The sequence below is a fragment of the Coregonus lavaretus genome (genome assembly GCF_964263955.1).
Source record: "Coregonus lavaretus genome assembly, contig: HAP1_SCAFFOLD_1400, whole genome shotgun sequence".
In the NCBI taxonomy this organism is placed as follows: Eukaryota; Metazoa; Chordata; class Actinopteri; order Salmoniformes; family Salmonidae; genus Coregonus; species Coregonus lavaretus.
In genome coordinates this window covers 30,239-44,956 of record NW_028157457.1, presented here as the reverse complement: position 1 = coordinate 44,956, position 14,718 = coordinate 30,239, and the positions used below count along the sequence as shown (strand labels likewise).

Here is a 14,718-nt window from a genome sequence, read left to right as displayed (position 1 = left end):
ACACGGCTTAAGGTAAACAAAGCCTTAAGATGCTTTTTGGGAAACCGGGCCCAGGTCCATTATTTTCAATATTTCACTCTTAGTGGCTTAAACTATTAATATATCCTGATCAGAGGGAAGGCTATAAATCAATATAAACTGGCAGCAATCTTGCCATTCAAAAGTGAATGTCCCTTTGAACCGAAGTATACTGTATTCAAAGGGTGCCTATAGCCTTCTCCCTCCTCCTCCCATCTCCCTATCAGAGGTACAACTTTTTGGTCAGATTGGTCACGATTTGAAGAGAGCGCCCTATATCATCCGATGATTCTACTGGCGATGGGTTTCTCTTGATGCCTCCTAATGTTGCCATGAAATCATCATGTTCGTATCCGTCCTTTCTACCATCCTTCCTTTGACCCAGCCGTCGGTTCACCTGGAAAAAGATTCAAAAATAATAATAATAATACAACGTAACCCCTTTAAATGTGACTTTATGAGCATGTTTCTCCATCAACCGTACTGACCTCTGTGAAGAGTTCATACACATCATGGTTAACGACTGAATCCTTAGTAAACACTTTGTGCATCTCTTCAAACAATGGGCATCCTCTGTCCGGGTGTCTGATGGCAAGTTTTCCTGTGATAAAAAAAAGAAAGAAAAGAGACATCCTTCAGAAAAAAAAGGTTACTAAAAAAATGGACATTACATTATTACATGAAGGATATAGCCTACTCAGTTATGTGAAAGAATTAACCTGGAGGTACTGCATACACTTCCATGGAGTCAGACTCGGTGGGAAGCAACCTTTTTGAGAACGCACCAGAAGATCTACCTCCATCCGTGTAAGGGTCTTTAGGACGTCCCTTCACTGAAAATAAAGACAGTAAATAGAGACAAATGGTGTATTTATCAATAAACATTATACCAGCAATGTAAACAAAGATCACAAGCTTTCAAACACCAATATGTAAAGAGACACACCTCCCCTACAGGCTTGCACAACGAAGAGCTTTGGTTTCTCACGGAGGGCTGGACACTGGCTGTTGTTAAACATCTGGTAGATTTCCTCTAGATCCAGAACCTCTTCATCATTGACTTCAATGTGTCCAAGTGCACCATGGGCCATGATAAACATTGCGAGGCAACTGACGTCACCGCTCAGGTTGTCTCGAAATGACTTCAGTGCATCAGTTACGTCCTGAAATTTGTCAAATACAGCAGGGAATGAGATTCCAGACCTGGGTTCAAATGTTTGTTTTCTTTCAAATCCTTTGGTTAACAAAAAAGTATTGATTTCAGCACTAATTACTCTTAAATCCTAGGGGGTTAAAAGAAGAACAACATGGTCTATAGTAAAACAATAGAATACATGTTGTGTTCATTCTTTGTAATGCTTTTCCCTCCCTTATCGATGTATTATTATTATTATTATTATTATTATTATTATTATTTTAGCTCGCATTCATTTGCATTGCTCACACTAAGCCTGGTCTCAAAGACTAGACGTAACATAGTAAATGTAAATCTGTGACACTCAAATTGATATGATAGCTTACGTTTGGTATGACAACATAAGACAGATGGTTACTTAAGGCAAAAACGAAAGTAGGGTGGTAAGTTGGGGTGGATGGGTGGGCGTATAACCCAAACGTTTGAATCGCATCACGGACAACTTAAGCATCTTAGCTAATTAGCAACTTTTTAACTACTTATTACTTTTTAGCTACCTTGGAACTACTTAGCATGTTAGCTAAACCTTCCCCAAACCCTAACCTTAACCATTTTAGCTAAACCTACCCCTAACCCTAACCCTTTTAGCTAACGTTTCCCCTAACCCTTTAACCTAACTCCTAACCTTAACCCTAACCCCTAACCCTTAGCCTAGCCAACATTAGCCAGCTAGCTAATGCTAGTTCCAAGCTAGCTAGAATTCATAATATATATGTTTTGCAAATTCGTAACATATTGTACGTTTCGCAAATTCATAACATATAATATGAATTGTAATTTGTAACATATCATAAAATAGGTGATGGGCATTCACAAATTAATACATACCATACGAAACTTAACATATCATACTATATAGAGAGTCTCTGTCACGATCGTTTAATGACTCGTGGAACCAAGGCACAGCGTGAGAAGCGTACATTTTATTTAGTACTTAACACGACACAAAACAACAAACAAACGATACGTGAAGTCCTAGGTTACACAAAACAAACCTTAACTGAACAAGATCCCACACCGACTAGTGCCAAACAGGCTGCCTAAGTATGGTCCCCAATCAGAGACAACGAGATACAGCTGCCTCTGATTGGGAACCACCCCGGCCAACATAGATCTAAACAATCTAGAACATCAACATAGAAAATATAACAACGAAACTACACACCCTGGCTCAACATTTCAGAGTCCCCAGAGCCAGGGCGTGACAGTACCACCCCCCCCCCCCCCCCCCCAGCAGGAATGGGCCGGACCGAGCTGACGACGCACACCACTGGCTTGGTGCGGGGAGCAGGAACGGGCCGGACCGGGCTGACGACGCGCACCACTGGCTTGGTGCGGGGAGCAGGAACGGGCCGGACCGGGCTGACGACGCGCACCACTGGCTTGATGCTGGGAGCAGGAACAGGCCGGACCGGGCTGGCGACGCGCACCACTGGCTTGGTGTGAGGGGCAGGAACAGGCCGGACCGGGCTGGCGACGCGCACCACTGGCTTGGTGCGAGGGGCAGGAACAGGCTGGTTCGGGCTGGCGACGCGCACCACTGTCTTGGCGCGAGGGACAGGAACAAGCCGGACCGGACTGGGAACACGCACCACTGGCTTGGTGCGGGGAGCCGGAACAGGCCGGGCTGGACTGGGAACACGCACCACTGGCTTGGTGCGGGGAGCCGGAACGGGCCGGGCCGAACTGTGGAAGCGGACTGGAGGTCTGGAGCGGAGAGCTGACACAACCCGTCCTGGCTGAATGCCTACTTCCACACAATACGCGTGAGGCATCAGCACAGGACGTACGGGGCTGTGCACTCGTACTGGCGCTACAGCACGTGGCACTGGCGCAGGATATACGGGACCGAGGAGGGGTACTGGAGGCCACGAGCGTTGAGCCGGCACACTCCGTCCTGGCTGAATGCCCATCTTTGCACGACACGTGCGTGGTGCTAGCACAGGACGTACAGGACTGTGCCGGAACACTCGCGGCACAGTACGTTGCACCGCATAACACGGAGCCTGCCCAGTCGCACGCTTCCTAGCCTGAGTACGGGGAGTTGGCTCTGCTCTAACCCTAGGCTCCGCCAACCACCCTTTTAGCCCCCCAATTTTTTTTTCTTGGGGCTGTCTCTCGGGCTTCCTCCTCGGCCGGTACCCTCTGCGTTGCCGCTGCTCCTCTCTATAGCGCGCCTCCACAGTCTCCTCCCAAGGACGCCGATCCATTCCGGCCTGAATCTCCTCCCAAGTCCAGGATCCCTTCCCGTCCAGGATCTCCTCCCAGGTCCAGGCTGTCTGTTCCTGGACACGCTGCTTGGTCCTCTCAACAAACTCCCCCCTTATCATGCTTTTGAAAAAAATATGGTGACATTGTATCGGCTTCAAGCCAAAAAATAACAACAAACATTGATATTGAAACTGAGGGGGAGGTGCTGAGCACTGTCTGTGGAAAGTACCTGAAATATCCACTCCTGACACAGATGTAGACAAAAGGACACAAACATGGCGTTTTGAAACGACACTTTTGTGGACGAGTTGTTTTGTGTTCTTTCTTTGTTTCTTTGTTTTGCCTTTCCCTCTCTTAACCTAGTGAACAACGTCTCAAAACACCTCGGAGGCTCTATAGGGAACTGAACCAGAAGACATCTTTGTAGTGACATACAGTCTGACTGGTTGCGTCATAGCGGTAGTGTGTCACACCTTATGGGCGATCCCCTCTTTTAACTTTTGTAATGACTTGAAATATGAACGCAGATATTTTCCCCAAAACATTGATGAACTTTTACAACGCCTGTGTTACATGTGAAAAGGCTTAGACACAAAAATCTAATTTCAATTAGTATAGGTCACCGTGCCACTTCTTATGGTAAACATCTAAGGGATGGGGCAGGAGAAACGTAACCACTCTCAAATGCATAGCTATGGCTTGTCAGTAAGCATTTCACGGTAAGGTCTACACCTGTTGTATTCGGCACATGTGACAAATACAATTTGATTTGAACAACTAACCATCCATGGGATCAAAATGATTGTTTTAAAAGTAAAAGTTGAAAAATGTATGTACCAATCCCAGATTGGTTAAAATTGGTTTCTCATTTGATTATTGTTGCATTTGCAATGTACATATGAATATGCGGGGGGATACTAATACGTTTTGCAACCAACCCAGAATGCTTTAGAAAAACAGTCTCAATGGGATGTAATAGTAAATGCTGAAGGCCAGTTCAGATGATGGACGCTAATGTAAACACTGTTTTAGTTTCATGCACTACGCCTCTACATACTTTTTGTTTTTTTATTAGTTGTTTTGTTTCCCTTGTTGTTGTTAAGTAGAGTTAGATAAAGGTTGATCAGAGGTCAATGACACGAGCTGGAAAATACGTCTATGTCCTTGAACTCAATAATAAGTGATAACATTCATGCTGGGCCTAGTTAGATGAAACTTCAGTAGGAAATAAGCTGTTTTCGACTTGAGCGTAAGTTAGCTTAGTTAGTGTTTACCCCTCTCTGAATAGTAATTATTGCAATCAGAGTGTTATTGATTGCCTGTTCACAGAAAACACTGAATTGAATATAACGTAACTTACCTCTTTGGTTTTGCATTTAACCGTATAACTAGATTCAGGAAACTTATTCTGTTTGCAGAACTCCTTTATTCTTTTAACGTCATACTCAGCGCCCGGTCTACCCCCACCGCACATTATCAAGGCTGCACGTTTGCCACTTAAATCATATCTGTCCATTTTGAAGCCTGGCTCTCAGCCTAAACAATACGGCTCTTGTGTTGAGTGCTGACTTTAAGAGATCGAAAAACAAAAGTGATTCCACACTAACGACACCTAGTCAAAAAAGATCGATCTCAAAACAGCTCAGAGGCTATTCTAGGCTAGAACAAGAACACACTTTGCATATTAGTGGGTGTGTCATAGCGACAGTGTGTCACAACCCTCTTTCACCTTGATGACATAACGTTTGTCATGACTTGAAATATGAATGCAGATATTTTCCCCAAAACAATGATGAACTTTTACAACGCCTGTGTTAAATGTGAAAAGGCTTAGACACAAAAATCTAATTTCAATTAGTATAGGTCACCGTGCCACTTGTTATGGTTAACATCTAAGGGATGGGGCAGGAGAAACTTAACCACTCTCAAATGCATAGCTATGGATGCTACAACTAACCATCCATGGGTTGAAAATGATTGTTTTAAATGTAGAAGTCGAAAAATGTATGTACCAATCTAAGATTGGTTAAAATTGGTTTCTCATTTGATTATTGTTGCATTTGCAATGTACATATGAATATGCGGGAGGATACTCATACGTTTTGCAACAAACCCAGAATGCTTTAGAAAAACAGTCTCAATGGGATGTAATAGTAAATGCTGAAGGCCAGTTCAGATGATGGACAATAACCTAAATCACAAGGCCAAATATACACTGGAGTTGCTTACCAAGACGACATTGAAATGTTATTGAGTGGCCTAGTTACAGTTTTGACCTAAATTGGCATGAAAATCTATTGCAAGACATGAAAATGGCTGTCTAGCAATGATCAACTACCAACTTGACAGAGCTTGAAGAATTTTTTAAAATAATAATGTGCAAATATTGTACAATACAGGTGTGTAAAGCTCTTTAGAGACTTACCCAGAAAGACTCACAGCTGTAATCACTGATGAAGGTGAATTTAACACATATTGACTCAGGGGGTGTGAATACCTTTGTAAATGAGATATTTCTGTATTTAATTGTCAATACATTTGCAAACATCTAAAAACATGTTTTCACTTTGTCATTATGGGGTATTGTGTGTGTAGATGGGTGAGAGAGAGAGAAAAAAACATTTTAATCAATTTTGAATTCAGTCTGTAACACAACAAAATGTGGAATAAATCAAGGGGGTACGAATACTTTCTGAAGGCACTGTATCTCTCAATAAGACCCGTATCATGCAAAGAGGACAGGGTAATAATATTGGCTTCAAGCCAAGCATAACAACAAGCACTCATACTGAAACTGAATGGGTGTGAATTGTTTACAGCAGAGACTTTATATGAGTGGTTTACTGCTGTTCATTAAGGTCGGGGGAAGTTCCAAGTCTTTGGAAAGTACCTGAACTTTCCTGACGCGGCGTGTGTAGGTGAAAAGACACAAACATTGAGAGTGAAAATTTGAAACAACACTCTTGTGGACAACATGGAAAGGCAAATGGTGAGTTGACTCTATTGACTAAATAAAGCAAAGGGTGAGTTGATTTTTAAAATTCCAATTACTAATCAGTACCTTCCCCCAGGGAGAGTGTCAATTCATTCACTATTATACAGTCCTGACAGATTTGAAAATTGACTTCCCAGTCAGTTGTAAATAAAGAGTTGATGTCACGTCTCCTCCCGTTGCTCCCCTCCGGCGCTCTGATTCGCTGGTCTACTGAGCCACCGGTCTGAGCGCACCACCTCGGCAACACCGGAATGGAAACCCAACGCACCCTAAGGCACTGCATCTCAGTGCTTATCACAACCGGCCGTGATTGGGAGTCCTATAGGGCGGCGCACAATTGGCCCAGCGTCGTCCGGGTTTGGCCGGTGTAGGCCGTCATTGTAAATAAGAATGTGTTCTTAACTGACTTGCCTAGTTAAATGAAGGTTAAATAATAAATAAATACAAATTACCTCCAGCGCACCTGCACCTCATCACCACCCCTATGTAGCCCTGGACTGTTCTGTGCGATTGTTTAGACGGAACTCGCATGTCGGGACGACGAGATGGACCTTGATACCCTCATCACCACGTCCATCTGTCTTGACGACATGTTGAGAGAGAGAGACAGAGAGACGGCGTTCCCAACACCTCCCGGAGCCTCGACGCTCACCCCATCTGAGCTATGGAAGCCGCCCTGCTTCCGAGTCCTCACCCATGGACCACAGATCCCATGACGGCTCCCTATCTAGGCGGTATGACTCCCGTGAGTGTCACGTCATCTCCTATCACAAAACCATTGTTTTTAGTTCCCATAACCGTGACTGGTTATGCTATTTCTACTGCAATGATAGATTCCGGATCAGCGAGGAACCTTATAGATCGGGAGCTGGTCTCTGAATGGGGGTTGCCCACCATGCCACTGCCATCTCCGCTACACGTCACCTCACTGGACAATAAACCCTTTTTGGTCAGGCACCATTACGCACGTCACTCTCCCCATCACCATTCCCACACTATACCGGAGCACCACAAGGAGCTGTCATTCCACATCGTCACGTCACCCCTTCACCGGATCATCTCATCACCACCCCTATTTAGCCCTGGACTGTTCTGTGTTGTGTGTGTGTGTGTGTGTGTGTGTGTGTGTGTGTGTGTGTGATTGTTAAACGTCGTTTACGCTGTCTTCTATCTGTGGTCCTCTGTAGCTCAGCTGGTAGAGCACGGCGCTTGTAACGCCAAGGTAGTGGGTTCGATCCCCGGGACCACCCATACACAAAAAAAATAAATGCACGCATGACTGTAAGTCGCTTTGGATAAAAGCGTCTGCTAAATGGCATATTATTATTATATTCATATTATTTTATTTATCTTTCTCGTTATTTAAACCTTGACCTTGTTAATTCCCGTGTCTGCATCCTGCCACTTCATATACTCCGTGCTCATACACAGTTGAAGTGTTATGCCACAACTTTAGTACGAGGAAATTAAATAATGAATGGAATCATTGCACCTCTAACCCACATCACTGCAAGTACAATTATTTATCCTAAAATCATTTCACATGTCTTCTGATGCAGAATGTTGGTTTTTGTTGTCTAACAGAGGCCTGGAAGTTATGACATGAGGGGAGAACACAGAGCGTTATTGCTATGTGTCCGGGACAAGGAGAAGATGAAGGAAAACCGGTGCGGTATTGAAGTCGACCGTCAAACAATGGAGAAGTTCTTTAAGCGGTTTGGTTTCCAGTATCACATTGTACTCGACAAAACAGCTCAGGTATGACAATGGAAAGTTATGTTACACCATTTACACAATCAATCAAATAAGTATATATTTTTAAAACATGATCTCATTGATTGATCAATGTATTATTCCATTCAGGAAATGAAGCAGGCGGTGTTAGACTTCAGAAACGGCATCAACAGCAGCAGTGGAGACATCAGCTGTGTGTTTGTGGTGACTTCGTCTCACGGACATCGGGATGTCATCATAGGTGCAGATAAAAAGAGGCTGCCAGTAAAAGATATAATCGAACCGTTTGGAGACGAGCTGTGTCGCAAGATGAAGGGGAAACCTAAGATCTTCATCATAGATGCCTGCAGGGGGAGTACGTTTACACTTTCCTACCTAGATCAGTACATTTTGTGATCTCAACCTAGCCTCTTTTAGAATCTGAGGGTGAAATATTTACACACTCGTCTCCAATATGTTGGCTCAGCATTCCAAAACAGTCCCATTACAAGTCAGAATGTTGAAACAAACTTCATTTCAACTTACTTTACCTGTTGTCTGACGATTTTTGTCCCTATGTCGGAGGTAATCTGAAATAATATCCACACGGAAATGTTACCTTCAGTACACTGTGCTGTGCTGTATACTGAACAAAAATATAAATGTAACATGCAACAATTTCAACGATTTTACTGAGATAGAGTTCATATAAGGAAATGAATTCATTAGGCCCTAATCTATGGATTTCACGACTGGGGATACAGATATGCATCTGTTGGTCACAGATACCTTGAAAAATGGATAAAAAAAAAAAAAAAAAGCTAGGGGCGTGGATCAGAACCAGTCAGTATCTGGTGTGACTGCCATTTGCCTCATGCAGCGTGACACATTGTGGCCTGTGGAATGTTGTCCCTCTCCTCTTCAATGGCTGTGCGAAGTTGCTGGATATTGGCGGGAACTGGAACACACTGTCGTACACATCGATCCAGAGCATCCCAAACATGCTCAATGGGTGACATGTCTGGTGAGTATGCAGGCCATGGAAGAACTGGGACATTTTCAGCTTTCAGGAATTGTGTACAGATCCTTGCGACATGGTGCCGTGCATTATCATGCTGAAACATGAGGTGATGGCGGCGGATGAATGGCACGACAATGGGCCTCAGGATCTCGACACGGTATCTCTGTGCATTCAAATTGCCATCGATAAAATGCAATTGTGTTTGTTGTCCGTAGCTTATGCCTGCCCGTACCATAACCCCCCCGCCACCAGGGGGCGCTCTGTTCACAACGTTGACATCAGCAAACCACTCGCCCACATGGTGCTGTACATGACGCCATCAGCCCGGGACAGTTGAAACCGGGAATCATCCATGAAGAGCACACTTCTCCAGCATGCCAGTGGCCCATCGAAGATGAGCATTAGCCCACTGAAGTCGGTTACGACGCCGAACTGCAGTCAGGTCAAGACCCTGGTGAGGACGACGAGCACGCAGATGAGTTTCCCTGAGACGGTTTCTGACAGTTTGTGCAGAATTTCTTTGGTTGTGCAAACCCACAGTTTCATCAGCTGTCCGGGTGGCTGGTCTCAGACGATCCCGCAGGTGAAGAAGCCGGATGTGGAGGTCCTGGGCTGGCGTAGTTACACGTGGTCTGTGGGAGGTCCTGGGACCAACATGCCGCATTTATATTTTTGTTCAGTGTATTTTCAATACTGATGCAATTCGCACGTAAAAAAAAAACACTTGCACAATATGGCCGAACCTAACTGAACCACAGACCGAACGGCAAACACTTTGTGCTGATTGCGAGGAAACGTGCTTTGGTCAACTACGTTCGCTTACATTGAGCTATTGTTTACATATTGTGCATCACGTGCAATGGGTCAACAGATTGAAAATACAAGTGACAGAAAATGAAAGTTGTGGAAAATAAACACTTTCTTGTCAACTCCATCTCCACCTCCTACAGCTAAAAGGACCAACAGCACGTACAACCAGTAAAAGTACATGGATGAATTTAAAAGTGACAAGCCATTCAGACCATCCTGATCGATCCTAAACTACATTACACTGACGTCTTTACGTAACCACCAGACTGACCCCCCCAGTCACCTCGCAAATCTATAATCATGAAACTACACCTACGTTTATTATCTGATTTATGTAGACTAACTGTCTTGCCATGTTTTATGTTTAAAGGCAACCGTGATACTGGAGTTATGTTTGATTCGTCTCCCGAGTGGCGCAGTGGTCTAAGGCACTGCATCGCAGTGCTAGCTGTGCCACTAGAGATCCTGGTTCGAATCCAGGCTCTGTCGTAGCCGGCCGCGACCAGGAGACCCATGGGGTGGCGCACAATTGGCCCAGCGTCGTCCAGGGTAGGGGAGGGAATGGCCGGCAGGGGATGTAGCTCAGTTGGTAGAGCATGGCGTTTGCAACGCCAGGGTTGTGGGTTCGATAAAATAATGTATGTGCTAACTGTAAGTCGCTCTGGATAAGAGCGTCTGCTAAATGACTAAAAATGTAAATGTAAAAAAAAAAATGTAAATTCTGCTGCTGATGAAAAACGATCAAAGGAAGCCATGGCTACAAAAGAGTACCGGTCCACTCGAGTGCCACCATGCATCAACGACATGCTGGTTGCTTATGCAGCCATGACAGGTAATTGTACTTGTGTGAATGCTTGGCTATTTTTCAAGAGCTACAGTGGGGGAAAAAAGTATTTAGTCAGCCACCAATTGTGCAAGTTCTCCCACTTAAAAAGATGAGAGAGGCCTGTAATTTTCATCATAGGTACACGTCAACTATGACAGACAAATTGAGGGAAAAAAATCCAGAAAATCACATTGTAGGATTTTTAATGAATTTATTTGCAAATTATGGTGGAAAATAAGTATTTGGTCACCTACAAACAAGCAAGATTTCTGGCTCTCACAGACCTGTAACTTCTTCTTTAAGAGGCTCCTCAGTCCTCCACTCGTTACCTGTATTAATGGCACCTGTTTGAACTTGTTATCAGTATAAAAGACACCTGTCCACAACCTCAAACAGTCACACTCCAAACTCCACTATGGCCAAGACCAAAGAGCTGTCAAAGGACACCAGAAACAAAATTGTAGACCTGCACCAGGCTGGGAAGACTGAATCTGCAATAGGTAAGCAGCTTGGTTTGAAGAAATCAACTGTGGGAGCAATTATTAAGAAATGGAAGACATACAAGACCACTGATAATCTCCCTCGATCTGGGGCTCCACGCAAGATCTCACCCCGTGGGGTCAAAATGATCACAAGAACGGTGAGCAAAAATCCCAGAACCACACGGGGGGACCTAGTGAATGACCTGCAGAGAGCTGGGACCAAAGTAACAAAGCCTACCATCAGTAACACACTACGCCGCCAGGGGCTCAAATCCTGCAGTGCCAGACGTGTCCCCCTGCTTAAGCCAGTACATGTCCAGGCCCGTCTGAAGTTTGCTAGAGTGCATTTGGATGATCCAGAAGAGGATTGGGAGAATGTCATATGGTCAGATGAAACCAAAACTAGAACTTTTTGGTAAAAACTCAACTCGTCGTGTTTGGAGGACAAAGAATGCTGAGTTGCATCCAAAGAACACCATACCTACTGTGAAGCATGGGGGTGGAAACATCATGCTTTGTGGCTGTTTTTCTGCAAAGGGACCAGGACGACTGATCCGTGTAAAGGAAAGAATGAATGGGGCCATGTATCGTGACATTTTGAGTGAAAACCTCCTTCCATCAGCAAGGGCATTGAAGATGAAACGTGGCTGGGTCTTTCAGCATGACAATGATCCCAAACACACCGCCCGGGCAATGAAGGAGTGGCTTCGTAAGAAGCATTTCAAGGTCCTGGAGTGGCCTAGCCAGTCTCCAGATCTCAACCCCATAGAAAATATTTGGAGGGAATTGAAAGTCCGTGTTGCCCAGCGACAGCCCCAAAACATCACTGCTCTAGAGGAGATCTGCATGGAGGAATGGGCCAAAATACCAGCAACAGTGTGTGAAAACCTTGTGAAGACTTACAGAAAACGTTTGACCTGTGTCATTGCCAACAAAGGGTATATAACAAAGTATTGAGAAACTTTTGTTATTGACCAAATACTTATTTTCCACCATAATTTGCAAATAAATTCATTAAAAATCCTACAATGTGATTTTCAGGATTTTTTTTCCTCATTTTGTCTGTCATAGTTGACGTGTACCTATGATGAAAATTACAGGACTCTCTCATCTTTTTAAGTGGGAGAACTTGCACAATTGGTGGCTGACTAAATACTTTTTTTCCCCACTGTATATATGTTTTGTTTGTTTAAAAAAAAAAAAAGACATTTAAAAAAAAGACAGTTGCAGGCTTTGGTTTCTCTCTTGATTTAGTTTTCGAGGTTTGTTCAGGTTGAGAGAATGCCAAGAGTGTGCAAAGCTGTCATTAAAGGTCATCAAGGCAAAAGGTGGCTACTTTGAAGAATCTCAAATATATTTTGATTTGTTTTAACACTTTTTTTTTTGGTTACTCCGTGATTCCATATGTGTTCTTTTATAGTTTTGATGTCTTCACTATTGTTCTGCAATGTAAAAAATAAAGAAAAACCCTGGAATTAGTAGGTGTGTCCAACCTTTGACTGGCACTGTGTGTGTAAACAAACAAGTGTTCTAAAAGTTCTGCAAAAGAACAAGTCATTGACAGATAATGTTCTTCTTATAGATTATGTGGGCGTGATGGACAGCACCTCTGGATCACACATGATTTACAACATTAGTCAAGTGTTTTCCTCACCTGATGCAGCAGGAGAACATCTCTATAACTTGTTTGTGAAGGTACAGTGTTTTTGGCAACTTTTCCTGGCAACTTTTCTATTCATTGTTAAAGCTATAATTAGGTATCTGGGGAATCTGTTCAATGGTCATTTCAATTTTTTGATATTACCTGTTGATTCTTGAAGAATATAACCTAAAAAATACCCCACAACTGTGTTTTTCTTTCATAACTCAACGTATAAGATTTGATTCCTCCAATGTTTACATACAACACCAAAAATAAACCAGAACACATTATACAAATCAATGACACTTCTAAAAACCCAAATCTGCAACAAATGATTTCCAGCCTGTATGTAGTGATCATACTTCCATTTGTGAACCCGCAGGCCAATGCAAAGATGGTGGCAAACACCATAGATGTCACAGTCGATGAAGGGAAGCCGACTCAAAGAAGGGAACGCCGTAAAATAATTATGACAATGGAATCCACCCTCAGGAAAACCCTTTACTTGGGAAGTCCAAACTAAACTGGTGCTAAGACAATTGACAGCACAGAAGGTAGAAAGTAGATTCAGCATTATTAGTACATATTATTTCCTTGCTCAATTTTTTTTCAAATGTCTGCAAGGTCTTCCTACTGTATAATCGGTCTATTCCTCTATTCTTTTACATTTGTAAGAAATTCTTAAACCAGTGGTCACCAACCTTTTCTGAGTCAAGATCACTTTCTGAGTCAAAATGCTCTACCGCTCAGATTTTTTAAATACATTACTTAAAAAATGTAAGTCTATGCAACATTAAGCAATTAAAACCAGTTCTGTAGCAATGAGGTTTGTGCAGTAAGCTATATGCCCAATACATGATCACCACATACTGGGACACATTCTTCATGCACTGCATTATTTCTGTCTCATGCACCAATTCATGTTGTTACTCCTATGACCAGAGGAAGTAAAATATTCCTCGATATTAAAAAAAGACACAAGCCGCTACTGATAACAACGCAAGCTTATCAAAACACTTTCCCGTACTCATTCATTACAGCTGCAGTGCTGGTTGTAGCTTGAGTGGAAGTAGGGAGAATGCACATGTTATGGCTTGTTGACAGTGCTGAATAACACATATGAACCTACTCATAAAAACAACAGCTCTTTGCTGTATTTATTGAGTCTCTCTCTAGTCATGGTTTAAAAAATGTTCATCTCAGCAGTATCAACTTTGCTGTGCGTTCGAGGCTTTAATTTTACAGTCTATGGCTCGAGGAAACTGTGCAGACATGGTGATCTGAGCTATCTGATTGGCCAGCGGTAGGCCTGTAGATGCACTTGATTTGCTCTCTGGGCCTGCCGGGTAGACGGAGTTCCACCTTCAGACACATGAAATGAAATGGTTCAAAATGGGAACACGTTGCCTTCCCGGCACTAGGGCTGCTGAATCAAGTGCACCTACCGCCAACAGCGTGAAACAAAAATAATAATATATCCACAGAGTTTCTAAACCCAGAGGCGCAACACCGCGAGGCTTCGGTGAACGCTTGTGAAACAGGCCAATCAGACCAGGCCGGGGTTTGGGGTATGAGAAGTCAATGAGAGAAGTGACAAGTCTTCCTTAGTTCTACATGTTCTCCTAATCTAAAGGCACAACCTAGTCTTCCTTAGTTCTACATGTTCTCCTAATCTAAAGGCACAACCTAGTCTTCCTTAGTTCTACATGTTCTCCTAATCTAAAGGCACAACCTAGTCTTCCTTAGTTCTACGTGTTCTCCTAATCTAAAGGCACAACCTAGTCTTCCTTAGTTCTACATGTTCT

At 43.4% G+C, this 14,718-nt stretch overlaps 2 protein-coding genes across 2 annotated transcripts; one reads left to right on the top strand and one right to left on the bottom strand.

The window, feature by feature from the left end:
- Window positions 1–241: 241 nt before the first annotated feature.
- On the bottom strand, window positions 242–4,960 carry LOC311125414 (caspase-14-like; the record flags this gene model as incomplete). The annotated part of the gene is made up of 5 exons (XM_084199456.1): window positions 4,785–4,960; window positions 965–1,181; window positions 738–851; window positions 507–619; window positions 242–415 (listed from the first exon to the last, which is right to left on the bottom strand). Exons 1-5 carry the CDS (start codon window positions 4,938–4,940, stop codon window positions 242–244), a joined length of 774 nt encoding a protein of 257 aa, XP_084055582.1. The 5' UTR covers window positions 4,941–4,960.
- Window positions 4,961–6,398: 1,438 nt separating this feature from the next.
- Window positions 6,399–13,436, top strand: LOC311125413 (caspase-14-like; the record flags this gene model as incomplete). Its single annotated transcript, XM_084199455.1, has 6 exons — window positions 6,399–6,413; window positions 8,004–8,177; window positions 8,283–8,536; window positions 10,683–10,795; window positions 12,854–12,966; window positions 13,296–13,436. 6 exons carry the CDS (start codon window positions 6,399–6,401, stop codon window positions 13,434–13,436), a joined length of 810 nt encoding a protein of 269 aa, XP_084055581.1.
- Window positions 13,437–14,718: the final 1,282 nt, after the last annotated feature.